Here is a 17,568-nt window from a genome sequence, read left to right as displayed (position 1 = left end):
GCAGGTCGTTCACTGCAGGCACCGGTGTCGCCCTTGCGTGGTTGGGAGGAAAAGCTGTTCTGTTATTGTTGCCCGAAGGCTTATCTTGTCTTCTCTTAAGTTTCCTATCGATCAATACAAATATCAAGTATAAACGCGTCCGTTTTTGGACCACCAGTTGTAACTCACGACGCTTCGGCGCTTTCTCTGCGACGTGGCGGCGTTACCGACGACTCAAACGGCCGCTGAAACGCCACCGACGACTCGGGACAGGCGCCGATGACTCATAAGTTCGGATCTTGCCAGTAGGTTCGCCCCGCACTTAGCGAGCTGCAACCGCCCGCTCTTGACTTGGGACCGTCGACGAGTCATCGTCACCGGCCTATTTAGGCCAATCAGCGATCAGGGAGTTTAGTCCAATGACTGGCGATGGGTTGTGACTTGCCAGTTAACGCCGACGCCTCGAGTCTTCTTCGTCCCTCGTCCCGCCTTTGGGTTTTGGCTTCGGCTTCATTTCCCGATACCACAGAGTGCAAGGATCGTGCACTCACCCGCTTTTGAGAACGGCATTGTGAAGGTCATCAACGGCACCAAGTTGACGAGCGCGGAGGTGGCGGTTTTGGCACCATTCGAGGTCGACGAGGACAGCGACACCGACCGCTCAGGAGCGGTGACTCGCAACGGCACTGCAACGCGCTCCAAGAGGAAGTCGCGCGAACCCGGCTACGCTGAGAAAGTTATGGCAGCTGAGCGCAAGCAGCGGCGTGGCGAGCAAGATGTACGGTTCAGCGCCCTTCTCAACCTTATCCCCGCCACCCCCAACGCGTGCGAGCGTTTGTTCTCTGAGAGCAAGATGATTTTGACGCCGCAGTGGAGCTGCATGCGCGCGGCAAACTTCGAGATGCTATCATTCCTCAGGGCGAACCGGGATATGTGGAATGCGACCACTCTGATCGATGTCGACGCCGAGATCTGACTGTATGAGTCTCTCTCTTTTAAACAGAGCGAATACACAGTAATTTCGCCCGTGATTATTACTGCCACAAGCTAGATGGCCGTGGTTATTACGTCGTTGTAACGTTTCCAGTTCCGTACAGTACTGTATTTCCCCTCCTCTGATACACAGGGGTCGGCAAAAACCCTCATTTGATATTTTTCCGGGTGGGTTTGATAAGAGTCTTGGGTAACGTTATACTGAATCTGGCGTCGACACTCCAGAAAAACGAAGCTTAGTCTCCCCCGCGAACGCGCCAGGAAGCTTCGTCGGCAAAGTGTACCTACAGTACATGAACGCCCATTTTCGACGAGTCGTCGACGACGATTGCAGGGGGACGTAATGCTGCCGCGCAGTGAGTCAAATGCTGGCCAAGTCGGACTTGAGACCCTGCGGCGATCCTGACCAGCATCTCGTGCCGACGCCAAAATTATCAGACGCGCGCGCACAGCGGTATGCTCGGTCGCAGCGCGGAAGCGATGGCTTGCAATTATAGCTCGAAACGCCACGCCGCCCATTTTTTTTTTTCGCGACATACCGCGCGACATAACATCAAACCTTATTCTCCTCGAAACCAGATATTCAGCTTCTCTCCATCACTCCAACATTCCGCTCATTCAAACCTTTATGAATCGATCATTACAAGCATCCTATGTAATCAGACAGCTGCGATTGAAATCCCAGATACTGTACAGCCTTGCTCGCGATCTTGCAACAACTTCAAGGCCCATTTAGCGCGCTGATTTATATTTTGGGCATTCCCGGATTTGCGCGCCGCTATCGGAGCCCCTCGGCAGGAAACCAACGACGCCATGGAGCCCGTGCGGCTGCAGCGCCAGCAGCAGGTGCCCGCCGACCACCGCAACGAGCCGGCGCTGACACCCGAGGACCAGCTGGCGGCGCCGCTGGCCGCCGTCAAGCTCGCGGAGAGCGGCGACTTCCCGCGCCTCCTGGTGGCGCTGGCGCTGCGCCCGCGGCTGGCCAGAGCGGCCGACGCCTTCGGCATGACGGCGCTGCACTGGGTCTGCAGCGACCCCAAGGCGCCGCCGCGCGTGGTGCTCACCGTGGCGCGCGCGCACGCGGCCGCGGCCGCCACGCGCAACCTGGCGGGGCTGCTGCCGCTGCACCTGGCCGTGCGCAAGCGGCTGGCGCTCGAGGCCATCCAGGCGCTGCTGCACGTGTACCCCAAGGCAATTGGCGTGCGCACGCCCGACGGCAAGACGCCGCTCATGCTGGCCAAGCAGCGGCCCGTGGCCTCCAGCGCCGTGCTGGCGCTGTTGCAGGTGCTGGAGGCCCACGCGCGCACGGGCGCGCCGTCCGCCGTGACGCTGCCCACGTCGCCGTGGCCCAGCGACAAGCCGGAGCAGGAGCAGCAGCAGCAACAACACCAATTAAACCAGCAGCAGCAGAGCGAGGCCAGGATGTCTGACAGGTTCAGCACCACTAGGTCCGTGACGCAGGAGGAGACGCTCGCGGCGCTGATGGCGCCACACGTGCCTCCGCCGCGGTGGGCGCTGGCCTCCAGGTGCAGGCTGTGCGCGGCCAAGTTCGGCTACTTCCGCCAGAGACATCACTGCCGCAGCTGCGGCGCATCCGTCTGCGGACGCCACTCGAGACATCGAGTACCGCTGAAACACCTCGGCCTCTTCCAGCCGCAGCGCGTGTGCGCGTGCTGCTTCGACGACCTTCAGAAACAGCTCAACGTGCGCGCCCTGGAGCGCGTGACTCGCACGGGGGGAGCCTACCCGTACATTGACAGCGGCGACTCGACCAGCAACTATTCCAATAACTCGACGAATTTGCACGCCCGCTACCGCAGACGCAGCAAGTCGGTCTACAGTGAGCCGGTCCAGCGCCACGGGCTGTTTGAATGGGGGTACGACAACGACGACGACAATAACAGCGACATTAATATGAACGGCTTCGCTCCGGTCCCGGCTCCGTGGAACTGGAGTACGGCAGCCTCGGAAGCGGTCGAGTCGTTGCAGCCTTCCATGGGCTCCATGTTCCTGTCGGTTGCGCCGGCACAGCCGACGGTACTGGAGCGCCAGCGGCTGCTACGTGAGAGGCAAGGACATTCCATGGAGTCTGAGCCAGACCCTAGCCGACGTCGGAGCAGGGCGAGGCGCCCCAGACCACACTCCTCAGCGCTGGATAGATCCCTGCATGTGCAGCGGCTGTCTGAAGTGGATTCATGCTGTTCAAGTGACGAACAGGAGCTCGAACAGCGCATGCAGCAGCTGATGGCAGCAAAGCGCGAGCTTGGAGAGGCGATGCGACGCAGTGAGGAAGAAATTACCCGTGCAGAACGTGAAAAGCGCGAGCTGGACGCTGTCGCCAACAAATACAGGGAAAGTGGATACTCCAGTCCTCCGGAAGACGAAGATGAGGACGAGGAGGCGGAAATTGCCGCCACTCTAGCCTTTTTGAACGGGGGCAGAAGGATGAGCAGCACCGCTGACCTGCTCGAGGAGATGGAGCCACCTCTCGATGTGGCAGCTACGCATCATGAACTAGGCGAAACGCTGCTGAGCAAAGGAGATTTCGAAGGTGCTGTCATGGAATTGCAACGTTGCGTGGAGCTCGATAGTGATAATGCGGCAGCTTGGCTCCACCTGGCTAAGGCATTGGACGGCACCGGTGAAAACAGTGAGGACGCTGAGGAGGCTGTACGACGTGCTCTTGAGCTTGAACCAGCATCTATTGGGGCGCTTTCGCTTCTTGGAAAGCTGCTGCATTTGCGTGGCGACCACGACGACGCTATCCTTGTATTTCGGCAAGCCCTCGAGCTGCAGTGCCCGACTGGCAAACTCTCTGGGCAAGCAGAGGAAGCTAACACTGAACATCTTGGTGTGACAATGTAGACACGGCAAGCGAACAAGCTTGACTTCGACGTATCGTGCTATACCAAAGCTAACCATCATTAATATTCGTTTGTATCCTTAGCTCGCTGGATCCTCTTCCGCTGCTGTTTGTTTGTTTGTAGCTAGTAATTTGTGCCGAATGTGGAGTTGATGAACTTGAGGCTAAGCGCTACGTCGACTTGGCTTACCCACACTTTGACTTTCTTCGTAGATTCTTGCGAAGTCGACGGAGGTGAAAGCTTTGTCAGATGAACAGCAAGTTCATTTCCGCGAATTGCGTCTTGGAAATGCAACCGGAACCGTTTTGCTTCCCCACCAAGGGAGCTCACGGACATGTCGAAGCCACCCGCCTCGTCGTTTTGTTGCTGCTGGCTAGATCCGTTTTTTAGCTCTAATGCGCGCGTGAAGCCCCAGATTGGCACACATTCGGCATCCCACAGCGTGAAATCTACCAGAAAGCAGTTGGTCATAGCATACTTGACTGCTTCTGTCTCCAACTGCAGTGCTGGTTCAGACTCCGATGTGAGAACACGTTCTCTAGCCGCGACAGTTCCTCCATGAACATTGTCGAGCAGTTGAACGGTGACATTTTGTGCACCAGCCACTGGTGCTGGGAACTCGACTTGATAAATTTCGCGCTCCCAGAAGAGCTCGTCCAGCGATCTCAGACTGATTGCAGCTGTGTACGAATGCAATCCGTGAGTACTATCTAAATCGTCGTCGCGACGGACTCGAAGCGCTCGCTGCGGTGCCGAGTACAATAACTCCGTTGTGTGCAGCTGCAGGAAAAGTCGAGCCACTTCTCGCTTCTCAGTCCACACAAGTGCCAGGAGGGAGCTCGCATTCCAGTCACCGAGCGAAATTTCGAAGAGTGCTAGCCCGACACGACGGTCGGTTTCCGCTACAAGTCGCCAGGTCTTGCTGCTTAGAGCGCTACTGCTGGCCAGTGGAATACTGCGGGGTGTCTGCATGGTTGTGGAGGTGATCAAGACTCGTACGTCTGTCAAGGACATCAGCGTCAGCTCCGTGTCAGCAGACGAATACTGCAATTCCAGTCCGTAGTGGAATCTTCCGGCGTCCGGGCTGAAGCGCCACGCCGCAGTCGTCGAGACCGGACGTCTTGCTCCCGCAGACGCTGCTGCAGCGACAGTGGGGGCTGGTGGGGCTTTGGGCAACAGCTCCTCCCCATTAATAAACAATGTTGGTGCGATCCGCAGCGTTGCCAGCAGCTTCTCCGTCGACTGGACGAGTGAGTGAGGCTGCAGACGTCGGAACAACTCCTCCACCTTCCGCTTGGCAGCCAACGTTGAAGACGATGAAGAAGCACTTGCCAGGGAAGACGAACATGAGGGCGGAGTCTTAAGCTTTGCCGCCGCGGAATTGCTAGTAATACGAGAAGCAGGAAGCTGTTTTACATCGAACTGCTGGTTGTTGTCCGCAGCGCCGTCGCCGCGAAGCAGGCGTGCCGATCGCTGCGGGGGATGCCGCCTCATCTTTCCAATTCTGAAAATGTCGACTCTTGGCAAAGGTCTCCAGCTATGGTTTTCATATCTGAAGCAGACCGCGTTAATATCAAGTCGGCGGCAGTATAGTTATGCTACTGAATGCCCTGTGATGTTTCGATGGTTGCACGAAAGCAACGTACCGCCATCGAGAGTATAATGAATCGGTCTTCTTCCAAGTCGGCTTAACGATGGTCTTCTCCGACACAACCACTAGCACATGGACTTTTGGACCCCTCTCGACTCCCGGGAAATCGCGACAAACTCCCAGTAGATCCTCAGTGTCCAATCCGGAAAATCTCTCCTTCCTCATTCCAGAATTTGCCGCCTCGAAAGATGGCCAAGCTCTTCTGTTCGATCGTTCGCGTGGCGGCCAGCGCGTTCCTTGTATTACATGTAGATATCGACTCGAGTCTATCGGTGGGTGAGTTGAAGGACGCGATCAAGGGGAAGAATGCAAGGATGTCGATGCGAAGTACCTACAGCTCTCCCTGGCGAAGACAGAGGGCAGAGCCAGCAGATGGCTATCAGACAACGATGACCAGGACGTGATTCTGCAGACCGAAGTTGACACTTCGAATATGAAGAACTTGCGCGCATCGTGGTTATTGAACAAGCGGACTTGTGTGTTTCGCTTGGAGAGGGCGTGGTCCGCGTACTGGTGGTGGTTCCGAGGAGGGTGGATCCTGAGGGTGCTAGGGACGATGTGGCTTTCATTGGGCCCTCAGCCCCATCATCGGCAATATATCGTCACCCCCGAACGTCTCAAACGATGAACGAAGTAATGTGACAGAAGACTTTGGCATAAGACGAGCAACCAAGACGGGAAGCGAAAAAAAACAGAGATTTTGATAGCAAGTTTGTGCCAAGATTCTCGTCGAAGAGGAGGTGAAAGGGAAGAATGTACTCGTGCACGGTACTTTGGAGTATGTGCTCGAGCGTGGCACGAAGTGTATATCAATCGTATAAGCAAAACACGATGACATGGAACAAGGGATGGCTCAGAATGTTTCCACTCTGGAAGTGTTGAGTGATGTTTTAAAAGACTAGATCAGACGCTTGACGTTGTCACCAACTATGTCAGCTGGGTCTTCGTGGGGTACAGAGCACGCCGTTCAAGTACATGTAGCTCTCTTTACAACCAGCGACGTGGCTAACAAATATTGCTGGGCCGCTAATGTAATTTAAACTTGAACGACAGGAGTTGCCCATACGGTCGTATCCGACTTCCGTCGAGCTCCATTGACCCAATTCGTGAGTTCCACGTCAAAAATTTGGTTGCTCCACCTCACTTTGGCTGTCCAGTCGGTCCACGATGGAACCCGTTCGGTATACTTGGGCCAGCCTTAATCCAGTCCGCGTAAAAATTTTCAGCAAAACTCGCGCACTTTACTGTGGAGCGCACAAACTGACTTATCGCTATATTTAGTAAAAAGAACGAATTTTAGATTTACTCACGACCGAAGGAGATGTTCTTAATTCTACATTCATACTCAAGCAACTTCCGAAATACAAAAATCTTCGAACTGCGAATCAAGCGGGCCCCTAAAGCCGCGAACCAGTTAACCCTTTGCAATTTGCTTCCTTGTTTAGCCTTGTTTGCCTTGCAAATTGCTTTGCGTCGTCTACTTGGTTTCTTTTACCGCTTTCGTGCTGCTAAACAGTAAGTACAATGACAAACATGACCAGGGGGTGCAACTTGTGTGCAATAACGCTAACGTTGCCTAATGTCGTTGGATGACAAACTCGCCTGGAGCAGCAAGCACAGTTCTTACGAACTGCGAATGAAACAGGTGTGTTCTTACTTTGAGATACGGATATCAGAATAGAGAACACATATTGACTTTCACAAAGCTTAATTCGAATTGGAGGTGATTCGTACTGATAGTTAACATTAGCTTGTAACTGCTAGCTTCGAAGTGCGGAAGTTGACGGAGTCTTCCACCGAGGGTGCGGGAGGACCGTAGTCCTGTTGGTTGACCAGTGGAACGAAATGAAATGGAAGTGTTGATAACGAGGTTTCGTTTGCAGTAGACACAGGAAGTCGTGCACAGCTTTAGCTTTCGCTAACACGCTAATTCTTCTATCTGGGACGTGCTGTGGAATGGATATTCGCGTCTGCAAGATGCGTTCATGTGCGTGTGTGCCGTATTGCGACACACAATCAACAGCTACTATTGATCTCCTCATCTTCCACTGATAGCACGATAGTGTTTTAGATTGATGCGCCGATGTCAGACTACGCAATGGAGACATTGCAAGGAATGGCATTGCGAAGACACGGCAATGCATCGACTGATTTATGAAATATCGGCTTGAATTGTTTCGAGGCGGGTGAAACGGAGAAAACCGAGTCAAGTGCTGTGGAACTAGCATCCAACCCTCCCTCCGAGCGCTGCACCAGCCAGATGTGTGGTTAGCGGAATGTTTGTTGTATGTCATGGAGACTTGAGGTAATATGCAAAGTCTTCAAGTTAAAGGGAGCAAGCGAGGAGGCAAAGGTCAGGAGAGTTCACTTCAACATAGCAAACCAAAAACAGTACAACGCTACCACCAACCAACTGTCGTAGGTCATTTCCAATCTCGCGTCAATTGCCATGTCCTGCTTCCCCGCGGGCAACTACGCGCGCTACAAGCGCGCCACGGCCTTCTTCCTGGACTGGCTACTGCGCGCTCGCGGCCGCGGCCAGCACACGACCACGCGCGTGGACCTGAAGGCGCTGGACGACGTGGTGCAACGGATCGCAGCGCAGCCCACGTCGCTCACCCCCAAGCTGCTGCAGGAGCTGCCCAAAGCGCTCGCCGCCTGCCAATGCGCCATCACGCTGCGAGAACACGTGGCCACGTTCTTCGCCGAGGACGACGCGGCGCAGCAGGGTCACCGCCACTTCCTGCAGCTGCTCAAGGGCTGGCACCAGGCGCTGATGCAGGCGGACGGAGAGGCGGAAGACGACGACGCGCTGCTGGAGCTCGAGAGCATCAAGCTGGCTATGGAGCTGGAGAGCACTCGATTCGAGAATTACTATGAAGTTCTGCAGGTGGACGAGGACTTCTTTCCAGATGAAGAGACGGCCGTGCTACCTGGAGCTCCCAAGGTGGCCAAGGCGGACAGGAAGAAGCTGTTCGACGAGGCTTTTGCCGAGGACCTGAGGCTGGAGGTGGTCTACTTCTTCCTGGAGCTGGAGGAGCTGGTGGAGGGCGTGTTCAGTATTTATGACCAAGTGAAGAAGCAGAGACGCACTATGGTGGAAGCCACCGTGGTGGCGAAGCTGGCGATGGACAGTGCCAAGGCGCTAACGGCGAGACTGCAGCTGCAGTACCCGGCGCTGAAGACGGCGGAGGACGTGTTCAACATCGTCACGAGAAATGTGTCGATGAGCTACCGCATACGCATGGCGACGAAGGTCGCCAAGGCCTGGGAGAATTTCCAGAGAAGTGGAACCTACCATTTTGTTCCCGGGATGCTTCTGGTGGACTACTTGTGCGTGGCGAGCACGTTGGTTAGCTTCACATCTGCGATCCCAGCCAGCGCGCGACAGCCGATGATTCTGCGGGATGGATTCTTTGGCGAAACTTATGGAGAGGAACGAACTCAGCACTACGTGCTCCCGGACCCCAGCAACATGGTGGTATTCCTGATGCAGCAGCTGCCGCATATATACAATGCTATCATCGCGAAGAAGGCTGCTACTGGCTCGGGATATGACCCGTCCAACTTCACGGGCTCCTTTATGGCGCAAATGGACGAGTTCTTCACGTCCCGCAAAGTCACAGTCCCGATGGTCTTTACGTGCATTTGCTGGCTGAAATCTGTTGCTGCTCTACAAGGAGACGCCGGGCTCAGTCGAAATATGAGTCTAATGTTCAAGCACTCAAGGGATCTGATGAGAAATCTGGAGACCACTTATGCAGAGGGTGCGGTTAGAATCAACGATAAAGAGATCCACGACTTGCTCAAGCACAGCTCGGATAAAATCAAGCTGTCGTACACGAGCCGTCTTTTGGAGCGAGCGAACCCGTTGCTCGCTGGACTCACTATTCTGAGCCATCATCTGGATTATTTGAACCTCGGAGGCGAAGTTATCATGGTGACATCGAGGTTTCGTGCATTTGGCCATCTCTATAATGCCTTGGTCCGTCAAGGATTCCTCCAGCACATCCCGTTTTTCGACGAGCTGTTGGGCATCTATGATCAAATGATATTTACTCCATCGCGTTCCGCAGCCGTACATGGTGCGTACTATCGCACCTACCTGCTAAGCTCTCATATGGATGCTGGTTCGGTGAATGCAATGTACCGTGGTACTGCGCCTCCTACAAGGAGCGAAGGCATCAAAGTACGGAAGGCACTCCACATGATCGACTTGTCCAAGATATACCGATTGATGATTAAAGGCGACAAGTCTGTTTTAGGGGGTGCTTCATCTAAAGCTATGCTCAGTAAGGCGGCCGATATCTGCTCGAAAGAACTATTCCAGACGCGGGTTCTATCACGGGACATACTCAAACTCAACGATGCACTCACTGACGTGTTTTCAGAAATGTGTGACAAGCTAAATCGACGCCAGTATCATGACGATTATATTGCACACCCGACGCCCGGTGAGTCTCGCCAGTACCGAGTGAACCGCGCTTTGGAGGATGCCGTGATGATACCATTGATGCCGCTTCTGGATTGTCTACAGCGTGATGGCTCGCTGGACCCACGAGGGCTTCCGACCGGAAATGATATTAACCGTTTGAATGGCGAACAGGTCACTGCCATGTACCGGAAGGTGGCAGCAGTGATCAAGGCTAAATTTGCGACCCCGCCTCTGATCTGCGATAAAAAGTATTTTACGTTCCCGTCACACCCAGACTTCGTCAACCAGGAATATGGGACGGTGTCGTTTAAAAGACTCACAGACGGTCACAACCGCGAGAATGTGTTTTGCAACCTAATGGATTTGCTAGAGGAAAGTGACGGCCCGCTTTCGGAGAGCGACCTGAATACTCTCAAGTCGGAAATTAAGAGGGATCCCGGGGTATTGAACATGCTCTCACTCCGCTCGTTGTCAGGGACTGATCCCAGCGTGTATGACCCTCGCAACCTCGCGGTCGCGCCTCGCGACGATCTCTCAACACTACTCCACCAAGCCGCTGCTGGTCCTGCACACGACGCCGAATTGGTCGAGTGGATGATTCAGATGGGAGCGCTTGCCATCCAACCAACGCTACACTGCAGAAAGGATGTAAGACAGCGCAATTTAAGATGCCCTCGAGGCGATCTATGTAGAACGATGGCTGTTCATAGTGCAGCAGTGGCGGGCTACGAGGACATTGTCCGAATCATTCTTGAGGCGGATAATATGGTCGACCTGAACACGCCAACGTATGATACAAAGGATACGCTTGCGCACTTGGCTGTTAAACATGGCCATCGCCGTTTGTACAGTGTGCTTGCTGCGTTGGGGGCCGACCTTCGCATTAAAGATGGTTGTGGAAGAAGTGTGAGTGAGATGACTATGGATCCAGATTGGGCGAGCGATATTGCTAGTGCGATTGCTACCCTGGAAGGAAGCCAGGCTCGATCTGAGGGTGCAAGAAACCGCGACGCTCAGTTCCGCCACGAAGCCTCTCTTCGTGCAGAGCGCTTGCGCAGATCAGTATCCGCTCAGCGCGACGACGAACGTCAGCACACATTATCAAATACCGACACGGATGCAGCAAGTGCACCGAAGAAGAAAAACAAAAAGAAGGGCAAAAAGGGTCAAAACAAGGGATCAACAGCCGCGACGACCACATCTTCTCAAGAAGATGTCGAGGTAGATGATGCCTCTAATATGCTCAAGGACCTCCTGTCGCTTACCGGGTCGGAAATTGACGTCGACGATGCCTCAATGCACCTGACACTGTTGGACAACTCACTCGAGGATACAGCGGCTATGTTTGCGCGTCTCAAAGATCTCAACATTCCTGCCGATAACAAGCTCGACGATGCGAGGCGTGCCTGCGAACTGATTGAGAAGCTGGAAGGTGCTGTCGAGCTGTCGTCCCATAAGAGCAGACTTAACTCGACCGACCGCCACTTGAGGATTTTGATAGCGTCTGAAGCTACCCAAGTCATCCATATGATGCAGAAGCTCCACCGAGTCGACCACGCTGCGATCGCGGTCCCCGCTTTAGCTTCTGTGCGAAAGATGTGTGACACAACGCAGGAGTTCACCAAACTTGTGGTGGGTACGGCTCAAATCTGCGCCTCCGTCGGCCGGAAGCCACAGGCTCGCGAGATCCTCGATCTGCTGGAGAAACGGTTGTTGAAGACCCCCTTCGAGAAGCGTAAGCATGGAGAGTTTCGAGAGCTGGTGCAGCTGTACTCTGAGGCCCGCGATGGCATGGACATGGGCTGTACCGCAAGTACCGACACGTTCCGCGCTCTGGAGTGGTATTTGACCAGCGCCGTGGACAACTACGAGCTGCAGGGGAAACTCGATGGGATGAGCGGGCGTGTGTTCTACTTCGATCTGACGACTACTGCGAGCGCCCAGCAGTTCGCTGGCTTCGAGAGCGCCATTGGCGCAATAGCTGGTCTAGGAGATGTGGTTTGCGTCGACAAGCGTGTTGTGTACGGTGGCTCGAGCGAAGACGACGTGGCCAAGGTCCGTCAACTGGTGCTCGGAGCAGCAGCCGCCGCTGGAGTTCGCTTCGCTGACCGTGGCTCGCAACACTGCACCTCGAGCGTTCGAGTGGGGCAGTTCGTGTTTTCTGCCGACGGAATCGTTCGCGATGCTGCGGCGGCGTGAAGCATGAAGACAGGAGTACCTCTGCTCTATCAAGTAGCTCGAACGTGTAGCGGTAACAGAATGCACTGACCATCACTCCTGACCTTACGATCACACGATATCTGGTCCCGCGGTTTGAGTGCGCACTCAGCATTCCGCATTCTCCATCGCGCCGCCAAGAGCTCAAGAGCTCAGGAGAATGCCATGCCGTCCTTTCCAGCCAGCAAGTACGCCCGCTACAAGCGCGCCACGTCCTTCTTCCTGGACTGGCTGCTGCGTGTCAGAGGCCGCGGCCGTCGCGCTGGAGGCAAGCGCGTGCAGCTGGACGAGTTCAACGAGGTCATCAAGGAGATCGCGGCGCAGCCCTCGATACTCACGCCCAAGCTGCTGCAGGAGCTGCCCAAGGCCCTCACCGCCTGCCAGTGCGCCATCACGTACCGCGAGCACGTCGCGGCGTTCTTCGCCGAAGACAACGAGGCCCAAGTGGGGCATCGGCACTTTGTCGAGCTGCTGAGAGGCTGGAGCCAGACGCTTCAAGCGCTGGAGATGGAGCTGCATGAGGCAGCCGATGAAGTCAAGAGGTTCGAGAACTACTACGACGTACTGGAGCTGGACGAGGACTATTTCCCAGATGAGGAGACATTTGTGAAGGGCAAAGAGGCCCCGAAACGAGCCGAGGCGGACCGGAAGCGCCTGTTTGACCAGGCTTTCGACGAAGACATGAGGCTGGAAGTGGCGTCTTTCTTTCTGGAGTTGGAGGAGCTGGTGAAAGAAGTGTTCAATGTGTACGACCAAGTCAAGAAGCAGCAGCGGACGATGATGGAGGCCACGGTGGTCGTGAATCTCGCGGTGGATATGGCCGACGCACTCATGGCTGGGCTGCAGGTGCGGTATCCGGCGCTGCAAACGGCGGAAGACCTGCTGTTCGTGCTCATGGACAGCCCTTCTACTACCCTGCAGGATCAAGTCGCAAAGGCTTCTCGCGACGTCCGAGAGATGTTTGAGAAGGACGGAACGTACACATTCGTCCCGGGCATGCTGCTGAACGATTTCTCTAATGTATGGTGGACACTGGCCTACTTTATGTCAGCCGTAGGGATGAAAGAAGACAAGAGCGACCTGTACTGGAACCTATTGTCTCTGCCTGACAAGGAGAAATACAATGAAGAGCGAACGCCCCAGCAACTGCTACCAGATTCTGACAACATGGTGCCATTTCTTTTGCAGCAATTGCCAATGCTGTATAATGCTATTCGCTGGAAGAAGAAGAAAAAGTGCTTCGGAGCTGGTTACAAACGGGAAAAATTGGTGAATTCATATGTAGCCCTCTTTCAGGAATACTTCCAGACGCGCAAGGTGACAGTTCCTTTGGTATTTTTCTGCATTTGTTGGATCAAGTCCGTGGTTGCACTGCAAGGCGACGCAGGTCTTAGCCGTAACATCAGCCTCACGATCCAGCACTCGGAAAAGTTGATGGAAAAGATGGAGGCTTCGCTGGAGAAAGGAGAAACGTCACTTCACGATCTCATTGCGGATTACGCTGCGGATATAAGGGAGTCGACTCGGACCCATGCTCTATCACGCGCGAATCCGTTGTTGGCGGGGTACATGATGATAACATATCATGTCAAATACCTGTTGTTGGCAAGTGGAGTACTACTTCCTACGCCAAGATTGCGTGCGTTTGGCCACTTGTATCTCGCTCTGACGGAGCAAGGTTTTCTTGAACACATCCCGTTTCTCGACGACTTGTTGGAAATTTACGAAGACAAAATCTTTACGCCATCACGGACCGCAGCGGTTCACGGTTCATACAATCGCGCCTACTTGCTAAGCGATCATTATACTACTGCTGCAGTAAACGCAATTTACCGGGGCGTGCTCTTACCGACCAGCAAGTGCTTCACAAAGGATCGAACGAAGTTTCCTGAAGATGTGGCGGATACGTATCGCCTCGTTATTGACAAAGACATGTCATGCTTGGGAAGTACGTCGCCAAGACTCATGCTACGGAAGGCTGCCGATATTTGTTCGAGAGAGTTATTCGACACGCGCATACTCTCGCGAGACTTGCTGGCACTGAACGGTGACCTTGAAGAGGTATTCTCAGACATGTGTGACGCATTGGGACGACGGCAATTTCATAACGAATTCATAGCTGATATGGAACGCGAAGAGTCTTGTGGCAGCACCATGCGCACTCCAGTGACCGCGGTAATGTTCCCTCTCCTGTCCCTTTTGGATTGTCTACAGCGTGACGGGTCTATGAAGTGGAACACACTACCAGTTGGTTTGTTCACACATCGCGAGTGTGCTGTCAATGGAGAGCAGGTTCGTATGATGTGCAAGAAGGTGGCCACTGTGATCAAAGCCAAATTTGCAACCCCTGCTCTAGTTTGCGAAAATCAGTATTTCCTGTTTCCTTCCAAGCCAGACTTCGTTGATCGAGAGTATGGCACTGTATCGTTCAAGCAAAAAACAAGCGACAAGGGCCGAGCGAACGCGTTTTCCGAGTTGATGATTTTGCTGAAATCAAGTGTCGGTCCACTGTGTCCTATGGATTTGAATCACCTCAAGTCTGAGATCAAGAGGGATCCTGAACTTCTGGGAATGATGTCGCATCCAAGCAGGACCGACCCTGCCGACCTTGCGAGCACACCGGAGAATGATCTCTGTACGTTACTTCACCAAGCAGCAGCTGGACCTGCCCACGACATTGACCTAGTTGAATGGATGATTCAGATGGGAGCGTTCACTAATCAGCCATTGCACTGTCGGGAACAACCCAAGCTATGCAATCCGGAAACCCCTTGTGACTCTTTACCAAACACGATGGCTATCCACAGTGCGGTTATTGCGGGTCATGAGGCAATTGCTCGGATGATGCTTGAAGTTGATAACTTGGCAGACTTGAACACGCCGACGTTCCACGAGAAGGATACGCTTGCCCATTTGGCCGTGAAGCACGGGCATCTGAATTTATTTTCCTTGCTTCGCTCTTTTGGTGCTGATGTTTACACAAGAAATCGTTGCGGAGAGCATGTCGGGGATTTAGTGGCTGCTCTAGGGTGGACAGATGAAAATGCTGAAATCTCTGCTTCGATGTCGATGCTCCAGGAGGACTACGACAAAGAATTGGACCAAACATATTTTAGACACCAGGTCTCGGTACGAGCAGAACGACTGCGTGAACTAATATTTGCGCAACGCAACGGCGAGAGACAGCATGCACCGCGAAAAGTTTCTATCGCTGCAAAAAAGGCGAAATGGAAGAAGAGATTGAGGAATAGACAACGAGGAAAGACTACTGTGCGTGAAGTAGCAGGGCCGAACAAGCCCTATCGGTTGGACGCACACATACCAGAACAGCCAAACTTCATAGTAGATCGACGGGCTTCGACGGACGGATCTTCATTAGAAATGGCACTCACAAAAATGTCGGCTCTATTCGCTCGTTTGCGTAACCCGAGCATCCGAGATGCTGATAAAGCTAGCGACGTCGAGAGCGCGTGCATAGCTATAAAGAAACTTATGGGTTTGACGGAGTTACTGTCCAGACCAGAGAAACTGGAGTCTTCGGAACTACAGCTAAGGCTTGCTGTGTCATTCGAAGCCTACCGCGTCATTCATATGGCTCATAAGTTTTATCGAGTTGACCATGCAGCCATCAGGACACCAACACTCCTACCATTACGGAAGCTATGCGAAACAACACACAACTTTACCAAGTTCGTGCTGTCGACAGCGCAACTTTGCGCCTCCATCAGCCGGAAGTCACAAGCGCGCGAGCTCTTAGATTTGTTGGAGAAGCGTTTCTTGAAAACACCTTTCGCTATGCGAGATGCACCGGTGTTTCGAGACATGGTACAAAGTTATTCCACCGTCCGCAACACGCTGGGTTTTGGTCGGACATCTCACATCGGTGCCTTGAACAGTTTGGAATGGTACCTGAGTAATTGGATCGGCAACAACGCGCTGTTGGTGAAACTCGATCAGATGGTTGGGTGTCTGTTCTACTTCCAGCTGCAGGCTGACACAAGTGTCCAAGGGTTTGACGCGTTCGAAGCCACTCTCAATGGGAGAAATGAACTCCATAGAGTGGCTTGCTTCCACCAGAATAGCTCGTACGTCGTATACGGTGGCAACAGCCAAGACGATGTGACAAGAATTCGCAAATTGGTGCTCGACGTTTCTCGTGACTTCGGGATTCATTTCACCAATGTCAGCTCCCAGCCTGGGACATCATGTATTAGTATAGGAAAGTTCCAGTTTTCAACAGCCGGGGTATTCCGAAATGTGTCAGCGGCGTGATGATAAGGTGATGGTACCTAGGTAGGTTGATAGGTAGATAGTTATATTGAGATCTGTGGTTAATGCATTAGTGCATGATGTCGTTCATGCGTCAAAATGAAAGCACCTTTTCACGTAGTGCGACTCTTAGCCATAAAGAACAAAAATTATGGCATCATTCCCGGCAACCAAGTACGCTCGCTACAAGCCAAGAAAGAAGGCGCCACCTCCGAAGCGGCAGGACACTTGCGCGTTGGCTCTCGAGCACCGCTGCGCGGCCTGTCCCACCCCCTTGCGCGAAGTTCTTGACTCCAGGCGCGGTGTCTAGAAAAAAAATATCGGGTTGCACGGCTCGCTACGCTCGCTCGCACAGACTTGTTGGGAACTGGTAAATGATCCACTGTGTGAGACTCGCGCTCGCATCCGCTCGCCCCGAAGCATGACTGAATGCTCAAATACTGCGACAAGTGCAAGATTCAAAACAAACGAAGTTGTCCTAAAAGTTTCAGGATTAGTGATCGACAGTGACCGTAAATTACGGATGATTTTGGGACAAATAGGATATTTAGGACGTGTTATCTTCTACCCGATGTTTATCGAACACGAGTGTGGCTGTTCAGGACGTGACCACGGTGACCAGTTTCAAATTCGATCACGGAGCTGTACATGGCAACCTAATACTCGGGGGGGGGGGGAGTTCGACCGAGGATTACACTGTACCACCACAAACTATTGCTTGGAGCCTCTTTTGCTAAACGAGACCCTCCAGGTTTTCGTGAGCTAGTGCAGACATATTTGCGAGGCGCGCCACTCTATTGGATTGGGACGTGATGCATTGCGCACTTTGGAGTGGATATGAATGACGTGATGGATACAGTACCAGCAGGTTGCAGATGACACTCGACAAGATGATTGGGCGTCCGTTGTACTTTGATTTCACAGTTACGAACGACACAGACGCTTGCGTGATGTTATCATTCGAGTGTCTCCCTACTTTTGCGGAGCTTGATGACGTGGCTTGCATTGGTAGGGGTTCCAAGCGAATTATTTACGACGGCACCAGCGATGAAGATGTGGAAAAAATCGCATCTTAACTGGCGGCCTTGTCCGTGGGGTAGGAGTTCAACTTGATGGCCGTGGTGGAACTACTTCTATTATCGCGAATTCGTGTTTTCAAC

The 17,568-nt window shown here is 53.5% G+C and overlaps 4 protein-coding genes across 5 annotated transcripts; 3 read left to right on the top strand and 1 right to left on the bottom strand.

Moving 5' to 3' along the window:
* Window positions 1-1,785: 1,785 nt before the first annotated feature.
* On the top strand, window positions 1,786-3,919 carry IUM83_18839 (Vacuolar protein sorting-associated protein 27; the record flags this gene model as incomplete). The annotated part of the gene is made up of 3 exons (XM_067943860.1): window positions 1,786-3,009; window positions 3,190-3,749; window positions 3,838-3,919. The coding sequence occupies 3 exons, from the start codon at window positions 1,786-1,788 to the stop codon at window positions 3,917-3,919; spliced, it is 1,866 nt and encodes a 621-aa protein (XP_067783934.1).
* A 40-nt stretch (window positions 3,920-3,959) lies between these two features.
* Window positions 3,960-5,330, bottom strand: IUM83_18838 (F-box only protein 15; the record flags this gene model as incomplete). Its single annotated transcript, XM_067943859.1, has 1 exon — window positions 3,960-5,330. One exon carries the CDS (start codon window positions 5,328-5,330, stop codon window positions 3,960-3,962), a length of 1,371 nt encoding a protein of 456 aa, XP_067783933.1.
* Window positions 5,331-7,936: 2,606 nt separating this feature from the next.
* IUM83_18837 (uncharacterized protein) lies at window positions 7,937-12,121 on the top strand (the record flags this gene model as incomplete). Of its 2 annotated transcripts, none has more annotated exons than XM_067943858.1 (1): window positions 7,937-12,121. In XM_067943858.1, the coding sequence occupies one exon, from the start codon at window positions 7,937-7,939 to the stop codon at window positions 12,119-12,121; it is 4,185 nt and encodes a 1,394-aa protein (XP_067783944.1). The 2 variants fall into 2 exon arrangements, with proteins under 2 accessions (XP_067783944.1, XP_067783945.1); XM_067943857.1 differs by having other exon boundaries at window positions 11,162-12,121.
* A 183-nt stretch (window positions 12,122-12,304) lies between these two features.
* On the top strand, window positions 12,305-17,484 carry IUM83_18836 (Drug/Metabolite Transporter (DMT) Superfamily; the record flags this gene model as incomplete). The annotated part of the gene is made up of 2 exons (XM_067943856.1): window positions 12,305-13,611; window positions 17,421-17,484. The coding sequence occupies 2 exons, from the start codon at window positions 12,305-12,307 to the stop codon at window positions 17,482-17,484; spliced, it is 1,371 nt and encodes a 456-aa protein (XP_067783899.1).
* Between the last annotated feature and the right edge of the window lie 84 nt (window positions 17,485-17,568).

This window comes from Phytophthora cinnamomi (genome assembly GCF_018691715.1).
Source record: "Phytophthora cinnamomi strain GKB4 chromosome Unknown Contig94, whole genome shotgun sequence".
In the NCBI taxonomy this organism is placed as follows: domain Eukaryota; phylum Oomycota; class Peronosporomycetes; order Peronosporales; family Peronosporaceae; genus Phytophthora; species Phytophthora cinnamomi.
Note: the sequence above shows the minus strand (reverse complement) of the source record. Positions and strands in the feature narration are given on the sequence as shown.